This window comes from Tachypleus tridentatus, chromosome 1, assembly GCF_004210375.1.
Source record: "Tachypleus tridentatus isolate NWPU-2018 chromosome 1, ASM421037v1, whole genome shotgun sequence".
NCBI classification, from domain to species: domain Eukaryota; kingdom Metazoa; phylum Arthropoda; class Merostomata; order Xiphosura; family Limulidae; genus Tachypleus; species Tachypleus tridentatus.
This window is the reverse complement of record NC_134825.1, coordinates 44,014,726-44,032,386: the sequence shown is the minus strand read 5'-3', so window position 1 is coordinate 44,032,386 and position 17,661 is coordinate 44,014,726. Positions and strand designations below refer to the sequence as shown.

At 32.2% G+C, this 17,661-nt stretch overlaps 1 protein-coding gene across 1 annotated transcript in view; it reads left to right on the top strand.

The window, feature by feature from the left end:
* The first annotated feature begins 915 nt into the window (after nucleotides 1-915).
* LOC143232393 (dynein axonemal heavy chain 2-like) overlaps nucleotides 916-17,661 on the top strand; it is a 55,660-nt gene continuing 38,914 nt past the window's right edge. Inside the window, exons 1-9 of the mRNA XM_076467775.1 lie at nucleotides 916-1,008; nucleotides 1,450-1,551; nucleotides 2,170-2,229; nucleotides 5,035-5,259; nucleotides 5,883-5,987; nucleotides 8,210-8,398; nucleotides 11,400-11,616; nucleotides 13,638-13,787; nucleotides 14,277-14,444. Of these exons, the coding sequence (XP_076323890.1) occupies nucleotides 916-1,008; nucleotides 1,450-1,551; nucleotides 2,170-2,229; nucleotides 5,035-5,259; nucleotides 5,883-5,987; nucleotides 8,210-8,398; nucleotides 11,400-11,616; nucleotides 13,638-13,787; nucleotides 14,277-14,444 (1,309 nt within the window). The remainder of the gene's footprint in view (nucleotides 1,009-1,449; nucleotides 1,552-2,169; nucleotides 2,230-5,034; nucleotides 5,260-5,882; nucleotides 5,988-8,209; nucleotides 8,399-11,399; nucleotides 11,617-13,637; nucleotides 13,788-14,276; nucleotides 14,445-17,661) is intronic.

Sequence of the window (17,661 nt, the reverse complement as noted above, 5' to 3'; positions counted from 1 at the left end):
AAAACAATGTAGTTGTAAACTTCAAGGTTCTCCACTCAGTACTCTGTGTAAATAAAAATGGTCACAATGTTACAATGGAACATTCAAGGTTTCCATTTGAATATAGATAACATTAAGGATTTGATTGATTCTTATCACCCTATATGTCTCTCCTTACAGGAAAAGTTTCTGAAACCTGCTGATTCAGTCACCTTTTAGCAGTTTTATTTGTACAGAAGTGACATTTGTGTGATGGACCACTGCATGGAGAGATGGCACTTCTGGTCGATCAGCATGTGCCCTTCTTGTCTTTGCTACTGAATACACCTTTGGAGGCTGTAGCCATCCATGTTTCATTGGGTTGTACCATCACTTTTTGTTCTCTCTACCTGTTTCCTGGAGAGGTGTATGATCAACCAGACCTTTATGCTCTCATTGAACAGTGACCTTCTTTCTTTTTAATCATGGAGGATTTTAATGGACATAATTCCCTCTGGGGTAGTGCTGATATTGATGGGGAGAGTTATTCTATGGAGCGTATGCTCTTGAATCACAACCCTTCTCTTTCAGTACTGGCTCTTATACCTATTTTCATGCACCTTGTTAGTCTTTTCCTGCTATAGATCTTTCTATCTGCTCCCCTTCACTTTTCTCTCATTTCTCTTGGGGAGTTGATAGTGACACACAGTGCAGTGATCATTTTCCTGTCATTTTGAGGGAGACTGGCCATAGTTGATACCACCTGCCCCATGTTCCTCAGTGGAAACTGAACTAGGCCAACTGGCCCTCTCTCACTGCTCTCTCAGTACTTGATCCTGTTGTTGACTGTAAGCTGTTGCTAGATGACTATGTGGCAGCAGTAACTGGCTGTATTGTTCAAGCAACTGTCCAGTCTATTTCTAAAACCTCAATATATTTTCCATGGTGTCCTCATACATGGTGGAATTCTACATGCTACATGGCATGGAAGGCTCAAAAATGGACCTGGGATATCTTTATTATGTATCGCACACTGCTCATGCTTGGCAGGTAAGGGGTCAAAGCCAGAAGGGATCTTGGATTAAGTTCACAACTAGCCTCTCTTCTACCACCAGTTCCAAAGTCATGTATAAAAAGATTTGGAAGGTTAGTGGGTATTATACTTCTGCCCCCTTTCAATTTTGCTGTCTGACAGCCAAGACATTGCTTATGCCCAAACCATCACCAATACTCTTGGTGAAAGCTAATCCCACTTATCTAACACTTCTTTTCAACCCCTAACACTACTGGGACAGAGCGATTGCTTCTTTCCATTTTGGCTGATCTTCTCTATGAGTATAATCCTCCATTTACACTAGTGGAACTCAAGCTTGCTCTTCATCGGTCCGGCAGTACATCAGTTGGACCTGATGATATTCACTACAAAATTCTTAGCCATCTTTTTCTGCCTCTCTTGCTATTTTTCTAGTTGTTTTTAAATGGATCTGGCAGGATAATGTTTTTCCTAATGCTTGGAGCCATGCTATTGCCCTCCCATTTTCTAAGTCTTGGTATGCTCCCAATACTCCTTCCAAATATCATCCAGTTGCTTTGGTGAGCTGTCTCTGTAAGATCTTAGAGAGGATGGTTAGTGCTTGTCTTGTTTAGGTTTCTAGAATCAGACATTCTCCTCTTGCCCACCCAGTGTGGGTTCCAATAACAGCAATCCACCATGGACCACCTGTTTTGATTTGAAACATCAATCAGGGGAACCTTTCTCAAGCAACAACATCTTGTTTCTATATTTTTTACCTTGGGAAGGCTTATGATATTACAAGGAGGTATGGCATACTGCGAGACCTCCACTCATATGGGTTGCATGGCCATTTGCTCATTTTTATTAAACATTTTTTGATGGGTCGATGATTGCAAGTCCATGTGGGTTTGACACTTTCCCTTTCTTTCTCAAAGGAACTTGAAGTCTTTTGGTGCTGTATCTTGAGTGTCACACTTTTCATTTTAAAGATTAATGCCATCAGTGGACACCTCTTCCCTACAGTTGCAAATGGACTCTATGTCAAAAACTTCCACACGTCGTGTTTGTCATTGAGCATGAGATTTATTGAACAGAGGCTACAGGCTGCTTTCATTCATCTACTGTAGTGAACCACAGCAAATGGTTTTACTTTTTTACTCTCAAAAACCATTTGCATGCACTTTTGCCACCAACAGGGTATTCACCCAGATCCTAAGCTCTGTCTTGGAGAAGTTGTGCTTCCAATGGTCCCCAAGGCAAAGTTCTTGGGGCTTGTAGTTGACTGTAAGCTGACTTTCATTTCACACGTCAAACAGTTACTTGTCAAGTGCACAAGGACATTTAACATCCTCCATGTCCTCACTTCCACCTCTTGATATTCAATGCTAAAGATCTATCAGATCCTCATTTGATTAAAACTGTACTATGGGTCCATGGGCTATGGCTCTGCCAGGACCTCAGCCTTGAAGATGTTGGACCCTATTCACCATCTGGGGCTTTGGTTCTGCACAGGGGCTTTCTGCACTTCTCCAGTTCCGAATTTGTGCACTGAGTTTCATGAACCTCTTCTACACCTCCACCATCTGCAAATGTCTTTTTAAATGTATTTTTAAATTTTTAAGGGCCATTGGCCATTTCAATTCTATTTAAGTTTTTAATTCAAAAATTGGACTTTTTTAACATTATTCTTTTTTATGTATTTTAATGGTTTTACTTTTATTTTCAATTTTTACCTATTATTTGATTCAGATAGCTTAGTTGCTCTGCACTAGTAAATGTAAACAACCGACCTGTACTTACATTCTCCTGTATCTGGTTAGTAGTTTCATTTTTATTCAAATATGTAAATAGCTTATGAAGGGAACATTCCATTCACACCTATTTCTTTCCCTTCCATATGTATACCTGCTTTAACCTTGCACTTCCTTCTGTGTTGCATTGTCCCCCCTTCTTCATGTGGAGTACAGGAGTCCTTGCCACTTACCAGCTCCTAGTTGCTAGGGTGGTGGACCATAGAGGAAGCCTCCAAAGTTTGTCTACTCCCACTCATTAGAAAGTAGGATGATAGTGTTCTGTCAGTGTCTCCATCTGAAATTTCTCATCCTACTGCTGCCTGTATATTGATATCCAGATGGTTAGATGTTGAATTGGAGCAGAACTAGCAACCATAAGTTCTCACACTTGGTTTTGGATTGCAGTTAACCCACCAATTGCATTCTGTCTTCCTACCATTGCCTGGATATCAGGTTCAGAGATAGCAATCTGTTAATTGAATTTTGGATCTGCATAGATGTTTATTTTCTGGGTTTTTGGAATGTGATATCAATTTTCCTTCCAATTTCTTGGCTTGAGGTTAATAAAGTTGGGACCCTCTTCCTATTGCAAACTGATTAACAAATACTCAGTGCAGCTTAGTTTTGGACTGGAGTTGACATTACAGTCTGATGCACTTACTTATTGGATGTGTGTCATTTCCACCTATCTTTATGACACACATTTTATTCCATGAGCATATAGTATACCTGGTATAAATGTGGTGCAGTCTTCCACAGGTGTGTATGTCTCTCTCCTTTGAGGTTTCTCACCCCTTCTGATTCCTTCTAAAGGGTACTTATCTGGGTAACTTTTACATGGGTCCCTCCACCAATTCATTGTTGAATTCTAGCTGTTATGTGAGAGAATGTAAGGTATTGTACTGGATGTTATAATTTTCCTGCATTTATTTCAGATAAATACTTACATTCTCTCACACTTACCACCCATTCACCCCACTTCCACTGCTTCTTTTCTATCTAATTAGGATCCACAGTATAAAAATAGTCAGCTGTAACTGAAGGTTGTGTTGCACTCTTATTGGTGGATGGTTGTTGTGCATATGTATTTGCATACTACGGTATAGCTGTACCATATAAAACATGTAAGTGTAGGTGGGAGTGTCAAGACAAGCAAAAATTGTGCATACAGAGGACAGCACTAAATGAGAACAGCTATTATGTGAGAAAAAATGTGGTATATTTGTTTGATGATAAACATTTGACAATAGACATTCAACATATTCTTAGTGAAGAATACAACATTCTAGATTTTGCCTTCTTTAAAAACAGAAACTAATTTATCTGAAGGAGCTAAAATTAACCACTCTCACAATGCAATTTCTTTAGAACTGACAAGTCATAAATAGAAATCTGAAAGTATTTTTGCTCTGCATGACACTCAGAGTAGTCTCTCACACACACATGCATACAAGTAATGTGTAGCATGATACAAGTATCCCTTTAAACTTTAGATAACTTTTATTTTGACTGAATCATGTTAGAGAAAGTGGCACCTGGGATCATGCTAAGGACGGTAACATGGTTTAATTACCACATAACATCAACTGGATTTATTATTCTTTGATAGATTGTTTAGGTAGAGTATTCATGATGAACCTTTGTAGAATGGACAGCAACTGCCTGTTGTGGAGTCACAAGTTTAGAGGACGATATTTCAAAAGTTTCCTGCTTTTCATCTTCAGGTCACTTTTGAAACGTCATCCTCTACACTTGTGTCTCCACAACAGGCAGTTGCTGTCTGTTCTACAAAGTTTTATCATGGATTTATTAAGTTCTGAATTAAAACTTTAAAAGACATTATATGTTTTGGAAATGTGAAATATATGCTGTAGGAAATTGATATTAGGTGTTAGTTGCATATCACAAATACACATGCACATTAGTCAGTAATTACACTGTACACATATTTGGTACATACAATTCTATTGTTCATCTGTAGTCCTTATGGAGCTTTCTTTGTTCTAAGGTATGTCCATTCTAGTTTATAGGGTTTTTAAGTAACCTGTTTCTATAACTAAAAATTTGTTATAAGTGTTACTATTTATCATTTTTGTAAAATATATATGATATATTTTTGTTAATGATAAAAACAAATAATCTGCATTAATTGTTACTTATAACACAAGGTATTTTTTCAGATTGTTTAAATTATAGAATAAAATCACAGTTTTCATTTCTTCAAAATATTTTCATTTACACTATTTATTAAATTTTTTGTGTGGTCAGACCTCATCCCATAATGTTCAGGAAATAATTGAAAGCAAACTTGAGAAACGCACAAAGGAAACTTATGTCCCTTTTGGTGGTAAGAAATTAATGACATTCATGGATGACTTTAATCTGCCACATAAAGATGTGTTTGGATCTCAGCCTCCACTTGAACTTATTCGTATATGGTTAGACTATAAATTTTGGTATGATAGAAGAAAGCAAATTGTAAAATATATTCAGGTAAGAATTATTGCAACTAATTTTAAAAATAGGTTCGCATGTTGCTTTGTCTTAGTGTATCTTTATGATATATGTAACTTGAAATACATTTTTATGTTTAATAAAAAAGCCTAAAAGCTTTATAAAGTATCTTTTTAACATTTCAGGAATATTTTTTGAATTAATTATTTATGCATCTTTTATATTGTAGCTTCTCAAAAAAATCAACTTGAAATGATAAAAACAATGTTCATAATCATGTATGTTGGACTTGTATATTAATAATAGTTACTCTACAAATAGTACCATGAATATGTTTGTTAGTGCTGATGTTTTTTTCAAAAATAGTATTTTAACAAAAGCATTAAATTTTACAGTTTATCTGTTTTGAAGCCATGATTTTGTAATAAAACAATACACATCAAAAGAATTTAAAGATATACGTTTCTGTTCCAAGATATAAAACTTGACCTGTTATGATGGTTGGCTAGTACTACATTCATTATCTAGGTTAAAAGTGGCTATTTTACAAAATATTTTAATACGAAAACTTTTATATCTCTTTCTAATAATGTAATTTTCACATATTTATAACATAAATTATTTTTTTTAAATACCAATAAAATATTCATTTTTTATTTTAGAATATGTTCCTTCTTGCTGCTATGGGTTGTCCTGTAGGTGGAAGAAATACAATTTCTCAGCGTCTGCAAAACCACTTCAACCTCATCAATGTGACTTTTCCACAGGTTTAGAACTGCCTCTTGATATCTTAAATGTTTTAAGATCATGGGAAATATGTGATTTAATAATAATAATACTTTTATTAACATCTTAGGGTTTTTGAACATGTAACTTAATATCATAAAAAGTAGAAATGTTTATCTTTTTTAAAATTAAAAATGGATCATATTTTAGTTTTTGTTATTTAACTACTATCAAGGTTTAGAACAGATACTGATGGTAATTAAATAAGAGAAACTATACAGTGTGGTCCATTTTTAATTTTTATAATTATATATATATATAGTGTTCTTAGTCCTTTTCTCACCACACTAAAAGTAATTGTATGTAGGATTAGAAGAATATAGGTTTTAAGAGATGTGATTCTCATTGTATTAATTATTCAAGTATTTTGAAATTTGGAGAAAGATTGTATGACTTATTATGTAATAAGTTTCAGATATTCTTGGGTTTAACACTAATATATTCCAAGACTAGTAAATTTCTAAATTTTGTTGAGTTAATTGTAAATTCAGTAGTCACTTATTTTTAATGAAATTGTCCATATTTTTCTTTGAGAAGCTGTTATATGTATTATTTATATCTTTGATATTAAAATGAAAATATTTCAGAATCTTTGCATATTTCATGTAATTTATTGATATACTCTTCTGGTACTTTCAGTTGTTTGAAAGGTACTTTAACAAAAATTAACTACTGAGTTAACTCTTATGCTCAGTTGATAGAGAACTTGTGTGGCATGCAAGAGCTCTAGATTTTACACTTAGCTCAGAAAGAGCAAAAATTGAACTGCTACAGAAGAATTTGCATCTAGTTTTTTGTCTCATGACCATGAGACAAGGCCAAAAGATGGGTCTTGTTTACGAGAGCAGAAGAATATGGTAATATCAGTTGTTGACAAAGTTCTTTATGAGAGAAGAAGAATATGGTAGTATAAGTTGTTAAAAAGCTCCTTATGAGCATAGAATAATGTGGAAATATAAGTTGTTGAAAAGTTCTTTATGAGAGAAGAAGAATATGGTAGTATAAGTTGTTAAAAAGCTCCTTATGAGAGAAGAAGAATATGGTAGTATAAGTTGTTAAAAAGCTCCTTATGAGCATAGAATAATGTGGAAATATAAGTTGTTGAAAAGTTCTTTATGAGAGAAGAAGAATATGGTAGTATAAGTTGTTGAAAAGCTCCTTATGAGCGTAGAATAATGTGGAAATATAAGTTGTTGAAAAGTTCTTTATGAGAGAAGAAGAATATGGTAGTATAAGTTGTTAAAAAGCTCCTTATGAGAGTAGAAGAATATGGTAGTATAAGTTGTTAAAAAGCTCCTTATGAGAGTAGAAGAATATGGTAGTATAAGTTGTGAAAAAGCTCCTTATGAGAGTAGAAGAATATGGTAGTATAAGTTGTTGAAAAGTTCTTTATGAGAGAAGAAGAATATGGTAGTATAAGTTGTTGAAAAGTTCCTTATGAAAATAGGTTAGTGGTTTAACCCTTTATTGTATTTGATAGAGCACTTGTCTGTGGAACTGGATTTACAAATCCACACAAATTCTGATAAAAAATTAAACTAAGGGAATATTGCCTCGGATTGAAATTATAACGTATGATATTGTGGTCTGGCATGGAGTTATATGAGTATTTTTAATTATTACTTGAGACCGTTTGTTTCAAATAATTTTTATTATTCCTTATTATTCTTAGAAGTTGCCTGTTAACAATTTTATGTAATGTTAAAAAAGTACAAGAGCTATTTTATATAAGCAAATTAATGAGAAATTTAGAAATATTAAAACTAATCAAAATTCTGTGTGGGTATTGATAATAAATTAAATTATATTATACCTTTTGTGGAAGGAATTATACATTTTTGTGAATTAGGTAATGTCACTGTTTGGGCTTAATGTTCAAGTACTTTTGATACAATCATTGGTCTGGATAATTGTATTTGAAAATTTAAATTATATTACAAAACCAAGACTGACAATAGGTCTAGTTGGAATTATAATTACTAAATATATAATTTTTTTTCTTTTATCACTGAGATTAATTATTTCAGTATCCTGTTCTGTTAAACTTAGGAGTTGTAGATATGACAGTTTTGTAATTTTACTTTTAATATTTTTCAATAAGTCATCAAGTTTTTATTTCTTAACACATTTTTAGACATATTTCAGTAAAAAAGATTATAGTTTTCATCACATTGCATTATGTCATAATTTCTTTGTTGTAAAGGATGTTGAGATCCATCGTATCTTTGGTTCCATGATCAGTCAGAAGTTTATCAGTTTTGAAGAGGATGTCAAACCCTTAGCAGAATTTATGGTACAAGCCACTTTAGATGTTTATAAAGCTGTAGTTTCTCACCTGCTGCCTACTCCTGCAAATATCCATTACCTGTTCAATTTGAGGGATATATCAAAGGTAATATTGGCTCTTAGAAAATAGTTGTACATGTACTTTTAAACCTTTTGAATTTAATAGATAAAGGTTAAGATTGAAGGGTCTAGGAACAATTATCAAATTTTAAAGCGACAATTACTGGTAACATTAACTTAGAAATAAATGAAAATTTACAGTGTTTAACCAAAGTGTGCAGAGGTAAAAATAGTTTGCAGGTAATTGTAAGTTCTTACAGATGTAAGTTAAGGTAAGAGAATAACAAACTTTTTTTAGGATTCAACTAATAATAACATCCAACTATAACGATTTTTAATCAACTTGATAAATATACAAGCGAGATCAAACTAAGGATAACTTTTTTTAATTACATGTATGCCAAAAGTTAGTATTTGTAGTTAGTTTTGCCATGTAAGGCTCTTTCAGTATTATACATGCATATTGTATTAAACTAAAAAATACATTAAAACAATTTATTCCTGATATATTTAGAGGGTAATAATATACGTTTATCAATGTATATCAAAATATCTTTCAAGAACAGTTTTCAAAAGTTGTTAAGTGAATTAAAATTCATACATTGTTTTTCATTATTTTTTGCATTTTACTTAATTGTAGGAATTATTTATAACAGATGTTTTGGAACAGCATAGGACCTATTGGTCCATCTCATGATTCATCAATACTATCAATTCCCTTTATTACAATATTAAACACCTCAATCAGAATCCTCCTAATTCTTATATTTTTCAAGAGAAATGAATTTGAGACATTTCAGCCTCTCCTCATATGACAACTCCTTTATCTCAAGCACCATTCTTAGTAACCCTTCTTTGAATCATTTTCAACCATTCAATGTCTTTTTTAAGGTAAGTAACTCAAAGCTGAAAACAGTATTCCAAATGTCACCTAGCCAGTGACCTATATGATGAAATTGTAACCTAAAATACTATTTGTCCTACCACTAGCAACACAGCACACTACTTAGATGGCCTTAGAGACTGACCACATCAAGATTCCATTCCTTCATTGACATTGTCAAGGTTATTCCTATCCAAATTATACTTATAATTCAAATTATGGTAACCCTTATGAATTATCTTGGAATTATTTATAATAATAATATTAAAACCTACCTACCATTGATTTGTCCAACTCACTATGATCTTAATTCTTTTGTAAATCATCAGCATCCTCTTCTCAGCTAGCAACACCCAATACCTTAATATTATTTGCAAATTTAAGTAATATTTTGACCACTTCTTCATCTATGTTATTAATATAAACCATAAAGAGCAATGGTCCTAAGACTGAGCCTTGAGGTACACCACTTGTAACATTAATCTACTTTTATTGAACTCCATTTATAACAACTCTTTGCTTTCTCCCATCAATCCACTCTTCTATCCAATTAGTTAACTTATCCCTCAAACCTATAGAGATAGTTTTTACAAGCCTTTTGTGTGGCAACTTGTCAAATGGTTTCTGAAAAATCAGATACACCAAATCTATAATCTTACCTTTATCTACATTAGCAATAACTTTTTTCAAAAATGTTAAAAGACTTACAAGACAAAAATTTTCTTTAAAGAAATCTTATTGACTTTCTAGTAAAACTCTAAACTTTATTAAATGACTTTGAAAAACATCTTGTAATAGATTTAACGAAACCCTTTCCATAACTGATGTAAGACTAAAGGATCTATAATTACTGGGACAATTTTTATCACCTCCCTTGAAAAGAGGAGTTAAAGTAGCTAACTCCCAATCATCTGGTACCTGCTCACTATTCTAGAACTAACAAAAAATTGTAATAAGTTGCTCACATATCAAATTTTTAACTTCCTTCAAAATCATTGGAGAAATATTATCTGGTTCAGGAATCTTATTATTTTCTAAACATCCCACTTCTTTTTCTTTTACAGCTCAGAATTAATGCAGTAATCTAGTTCAACCTTGTTTCCATCTATCAACTTTTCAATGTGTGGAGTACTGCTTAAATATTCATTAGCAAAAACTGAGGAAAAAACAATATCTAATAACCCCAACCACCTCATAATCATCAGATACAAGCCTTCCTTTATCATTACTCAAGGTTCCTATCCTCACGTTTGCCATTAGAGTATTTGAAGAAATTCTTACTATTAATTTTTTTTATTATCAACTAACCTTTTCTCATACATCCTTTTTGATGTTCTAAGTTCTTGTTTCACTAACTTTTTTAATCTTCTAAATCTCCTGTTATAACAGTCAGTTTAAATTTATTATGCTTTTCTTTAATTTAATCTCTTATACTTTTTGTGTGTCAACTTTTTTTTTACTTGCAAATGCTATTTTCTTTCTATAAGGAATATATTTATCTTGAATACTTAAAAATTTATCCTCAAAAGTTTTCCACATCTGATTAATCGAATATTTTTAGTTCTTTATTACATAAGGACAGCTTTATAATCATGTATGAGGTTGGAATATAATACACAGGACATGATTTAAAAATACTTTGAAGTTTTCATTAACTTAAAATTAAATTTGTTTTATGTTTCCATTACTTTCTAGTCTGGTTCTTTATTTTCAAAATAATGACAAGTTATGATATGTACAGATTGTTAAAACTTGAATGAAATTCTGCTTCAATAAATAGTTCGGCAGCATCATGTTATATTTGCCCAAAGATCAGTTAACTAGTTACCAAAAATTAGCCCAGAATTTTAAAACTTTCTAATATTTTACACATTGATTCACATTTTTTCTTACACAGAAAAAAATTTAATAAAAACATTTTTAAGGTCAGATTTACAAACTTCCATAATTTATAAATCAATGATTTTTAGTCTTTAAATCTTGTTGCTGAGAAATCCTGATTATAAAATAAAAACAACAAAAACTAATACATTATGTGTAGTGCTAAATATGTTAAGTAGAATGAGTGGCTCTGATTGTGCTCATATAACATGGTGTGGCCATAAGTATGAGTATTGAAACATTGATATAAGAAGTAAAGTGTATTTATTAATATTTTTATTAGGTTTTTCAAGGGTTGCTACTAGCACATAAAGATTTTCATGACACCAGACAAAGTGTAACACGTCTGTGGATTCATGAGTGTTTCAGAGTGTTCTCAGACCGTCTGAGTAATAACCAAGATCAAGAATGGTTCATGTCCCTGATTAGTGACAAGTTAGGCACTATTTTTGAACAGGCTTATCATAAAATATGTCCAAATAAACAGTTGCCAATATTTGGTATGTTAGCAGTTATCTTTCTTCATAGTTTCAATCCATTTTCTGTAAGAAATTATATTTATTCATCAGATACAAGTAATCATCAGTTTTGACCATTTTGGGATCTTTATTTTAAAAAAGCAATGTAAATGTGACTGCTAAATCTAGGCAAGACGTTTATTTAAAGAAACCATAAAATTTATGTATGATATGTTAAATCATGTTTAATTTATAATGCAAAAAAAAAAAAGACAGTTCATTACAACATATAATGCATGATCACAAGGTAGGAAAATAGACAATTACTGTGGTATATTTTTGCTATGAATAGAGATGGAGTATACAAAGTAATTACAATATCTAATTAATGTTAAAATAGTAACTACAATTTTTTTGAATTACTATATTGTTATTAAAAATGTTGTAGGATTGTTTAGAACTTTTTTTTCTCACAATAATACAATTTCAATACATAATATGTAATAGGAATAATTACAGGGGCTATTACCTAATTGTTATGGCTGAAGGCAACAAGTTTTTTTAATGTATTGATTTTGTTCAAAATCCGGTGGAAGGATTGTGGGTATGTTAAACTACACATTATGTGACCTTACACTTAAAGACCAATTAGCAGCACAAATAGTACATACACTTCTCTACATTAGTCTACATTTTATACCTGAACAATTTTTCTAAGTTCTGATCTGAAAAATTATAAATTCAGTTGAGGTTGTGTGTAAATTCAGTCTGAAATGTTACTTTATATAACTTGATCAATCAAAGAAATTTAACTACTGTATCATGGGATAGTTGCATTGTGCCCTACCTGAACTTATATATTAAGGATATGGATATTCTTCTTTTCCAATCCCTATTTTCTCACTTGTCAGTTATAGAGAGAATGTGTATTGTGAATGCAGTTTTGGCATTTTCCAATTACATTACCTACATCTTTCGAGAAAAATCTTTCGTTGTGCTGTTATGAGAGAACCAGAGAAGTCCCGTTATTGTTTATTCTGTTACACGGATGGCTACTGATCATGTATTGCTTAATTCTATTTTCAGTAAAGTTTATTTCTTTTGTTTTTGCTAAATATAGTAATCTCGTACTTTGTTTCTCCATTTAAATACAATATGATGCCATTGTTTATTAAGCTTCACTATACTTCAGTGGTCCTTCCATTAGCATGTGCAGCCAGTTTCTTTCTTTTTCTCCAGTAATAAAGTGTTCATTTTTTTGTTTCAACTTAGCATTACAGCTTGTGTTTTTCATTTCAAGGGTAATAAAGTGCTGTCCTTCCACATATTAGATTCACAAACCTTTTGTTGTGTTTTTTTAGAGATTGATTTATTATTGAATTACCAAATTTTACTGTATATGCTGTCTTTAGTTGGAAGTTTACTACTTTGATTTAATGTAATAGATTGCAGCTACATTGTTACTTGGTAACTACTCTTGATATCAAGTCTGTGAATGTAGTTTAAATTCTCAATCCACTACATTCATGTATGAATCCTATCTTTTTCATAGTACAGTGTAATATCTTTATACTTTGTGGAGGACTTTGATATTACAAATGATCAAAACCATTATTTTTCCGTTCCCATTTATTACAATTAAAAATGTAGATAAAAAATGTTACTGTCCATTAGGAACATTTGTCTGTGCTGCTGCTCATACAATTTGTTTATTTTAGTTTAGTTCAATATTTTAAAACTTTCCCATGGAATTTGGTTTGCAGTTTAAACTAATGACACAGAGAGATGTATTATGCATTGTATGATATATATATATATATGTTGGTGAAAATACTGGTAGTTCCACAGCAGAAAATAAAAGAACGTTCAGTATAATTCCAACATAAGATTCCTTTGGTTATTATCTCTTACCTCTAGAATTATAAGGTTGACTGTACTTCGAAAAAGTGCTTTTTTCATTAAAGTAAAGTAACAGCAATCAACAGCAATCACCACTCTCTAACTCACAGAAATAATACATTTTCAATAGTTGATAAGTGTTTATACTAAAGACTGTTCCATAGGAAGCTTTATGAATGAGCAAGGAATCTATGAAGACATTCAAAACTTTCAGACCTTGAAAAATCATTTGGAGGTTAAACTGGAAGAATATAATCTTATGCCTCAGGTGGTGGCAATGAATTTGGTACTCTTTCAGGATGCAGTTGAGCACAGTGAGTTATTAGTTTTCTCATTGGTGACTAGACATCAATCAACTTTTACTTAACAAGTGTGTCATATCAAGTACATTGAAAATTAGTACAATTGTGTGTAATATTGTGTGTGTGATAATCAGATTTGACTACTTTGGAAATGTGTTGTGTAGATAAAAAAGAATGAGCTGTTTTGAATTATTATGTCATTTAGTATTCTTAAAATTTAAGTATAAATAATATCCACAGCATTGGCCAATTTTCAAAGTCCTTGAAAAATGAAACACCAGTATATTATGAATGTTTTTTTATTTTAGTAATGATCTCTTGCTGAAATTAATTTGTGAACTTAATGGGTTATGCAAGTTGTTGCATTTTGATATGGAATTAAAGCATTTGATTAGATTTTGAAATGAATGCAGAAATATTAAAACGTTTGTAACAGTATATTTTAACTGACAAAATAAATTTAAAATAAAAATTAACTGAAATATTTCTTTACTTGTACAGTATGTCGAATAATCCGGGTGATTTGCCAACCAAGAGGAAGTATGTCGTTAATAGGAATGGATGGAAGTGGACGGAAGAGTCTGACTCGTCTAGCAGCCTACATATGTAACTATTCTATATTTGAAGTTGAAGTGTCAAGAAATTATGGAATTGCTGAATTCAGAGAAGGTAAGTCTTCTACTTACTGGCAAGAGTGTCTGCCGAAAAAATCTTTAGCATAGCAAAATGTCTTCCTTGCCTTTAAGAGCAGACACCCATTCTTACGGGGGAAAATGGCATTTTTGTGGACTGCAAACATATAATGCATTTTCTATCATTTGTTTTAATATAGAATTTTTCAAAATTTGTCAGGTACTCAAGTGTATATACATTTTTCACAAAAAAAAAAATTAAGTTGCTACTATTGTAGCTACCTTTTGCTGTTGGTCCTCTCCTGCTCATGGGAGAAACAGTTGTAAAGCTGCACCTTATATATGAATGTGGACAGCAGTTTTCTCTAATGATAGGTTAGGTAATATCTCATTTTTATAACCTTCTTGGCCAGTATGTGGATAGTACTACTTGCTCTGGGAAAGTCTGACCTAGTTATTTCAACTCAGTAAAGTAATGCTTGCTCTGTTTAGAAAAAACTTGAAGGAGAAACCAATTTTAGATATTAATGCGAGTATCTAACATATGAAGAAAGTATACAAACTGTGGTTATGGAGAGGAAAGTTTGTTCATTATATTTTTGTACAAAAGTTTTTTATTTGTTTCTCATGAACTCGTATACTTATATCTTCTTTGTAATAAATATTACAACTGAATTTGCAGTTATTCTATAGGTCTATAGGTCACTTTATGAAAAATCAGTAAAACATGAAAATATTACAATATTTTAATACTATAATGTTAAAGAAAATCTTAAACAATAAAAAATGAACCTGGGTAACCTTAGCAATATATGCTACGAAAATAAATTTTTTAGTCAAGCTTTATATAGTAGTTCACCTGTTGATTAAATCTCTCAAGTTGCCAAAATTTTGCACTAGTAAAATACAGGAGTTGCTTATAAACTGATTATGTTCTAATTATTTACTTCAACATGAAGTGCATTGCCAGTTTCATGACCTATATGTAATGATTTCCAACATTATAATCAACAGCATTTTCTTTACAAAGACTAGTACAGAATTCTGTTAAAAATAATGAGAAATCGTTTTGAATTAGTAAATGAATATAACATAATTTAGTTAAAACGAATTTTTTGTATCTCAGAAACGCACCTACTCTTCACTTATTTCATCAGTCTCAAAGTAATTGTTTAATCACTACATTTCAAATAAAAAACTATGCAGAAAAATAAAATATTATCATGCAAACAAGTACCTGTGTGCTCTAAGAGAGAGTTAAATAGCACTCTTTAGTATTTTTACTGTATTCTAGGTCAGGAAGTAGAAAAAATAATGTAGACATTCTGACAAATTTTAAACTCTTCATAACTGTACAAAGGAAAAGATATTTAGAAATAATAAACATTAATATTTCTTTATGTTTTAAGTCCAAGTATACGTGTGTTAAAATACCAAAAGAATATTTATTAATTAACATTTAATCACTATTTAGAACTTTTTTAAACACCAACACAAATTTTGAACTCTTTATAACTGTACATAGGATAAGAGATAGTTGATAGTAATAAACATTTATTTTTCGTGGTGTTTTAAGATCAAGTAAGTAATATATATGTTAAAATACCAAAAGAATATTTATTAATTAACATTTATTCAACACTTAGAACTTCTTGCAGAAATTGCAGAATGTTATGATAAAGGTTTTACATGCTTTTTATAGGTTTCTCTTATGTATTGCATAACTTTCATTATATATACATCCCCTTCGAGGTGGACTCCTGTATTCTGTACATGGGAAGGGGTTCCTTCCAGGTAAGGTTCTGTATTTTCAGTTTATCTCCTCTGGGATCTAAGTATCTAAACAAGTGTTTGTCATGAGTGGTGACCTGTGTAGGAGAGGCAGGGAACCTTGTAGTTCAGCTGTCTAAACCCAGCACACTGCTTTGTCCTTGATTTCCTGTAGATAGGTGGCCTTGGGGGCCCCCTAAGGGCTGATTGGCTGGTTCTGTTAAGCTAGGATTAACCAAGTTCTAGTGTTGGGCATCCTTAGACATTATGTTTTATGCTGGTGTTTGGGTAGTGTTCACAAAACCCTGGCATTGCTGCAGTGTTTGTGTTTGGCACTGTAGTGCATCCCCTTGTAGGACTCCATGGTTGGTGGGATCAGTGGACACTAAATCATGCTCCTTTTATTATGGATCCTCCTATCAAAACCAAAAATAAAATGGTAAAAACACAACTGATTGGTAAATGGTCACACCTTTACGATTTTGACCACTGATTTTAAACTCCTCTTGATTCTTTACCTCGTTTTCTGATTTTTCATTCCTTGTCTAACAAAATTTTGGGGCAAATGCCTCTTTCTTATTCAGAAGGAATTAGAGGGATTTTCAGGCTGTCCAAAGTCAGTCAAGAAGGCATGATATAGGAATGTCTTGGTGAAAATATCTACTCTAAAACACACTGAACTCCTTTTGAATTGGAAGGCCATTGAGGGTATCCACATTGAGGTTACTCTTCACGCTACTTTGATTTTTTCACAAAGAGTTATTGTCAAGAGGGATTTGAAATATATCCCAAGTTGTAGATCCTCACTGGTTTCTCAAGCCAAAGAATTTCTGATGTGCAACATATTTCCACTTGTAAAGATAGAATTATGCTGTTTATCAATGTTCTGATTTTGATGTTTACATCACCTTGTCCATCTGCTGCTGTCAAGGCATGATATCTAAAATTGAAAGGCACAGCTATGTATTCCCAATCCTTTCAGATGTTTCCAGTGTTAAAGGTGAGGTCTTTCTAAGGCATCTAGTCATGGTTCTGTGACATGTGCTCATTGTGATGACAAAGACCATGACACCTACAAGTGTGAACTAGAACTGCACTATATTAATTATAATGGTTTTCTCTCCACCATGAAGAGTCATTTGCTCTCTGTGGATAAGCAAGTTGACAAGTCAACATCTACTCCTGTCTCTATCACCACCATTCTTTCCAGTGACTGCCCAGGTCCACTTTCTTTGACCCCAGCTTTTTGCATTTGCTTAGGTCTATCTTCTTCAGCCCTGAGATGCAGAACAATTATTGGTTCACTCTCTCAGTTGCTAGAATCTATGTCCACCAACAGAGAACTATCTGCTGAACCCATGGTAGGATCCGTGGAGGTTGACAGGCCTCCTTCTAATAAAGAAAAACAGCATAGTCATAAACTGTAGGGTTATCCACCCAGTTTTTTTCCACTTAAGTAAATATGGCCACTTTGCTACAGTGGA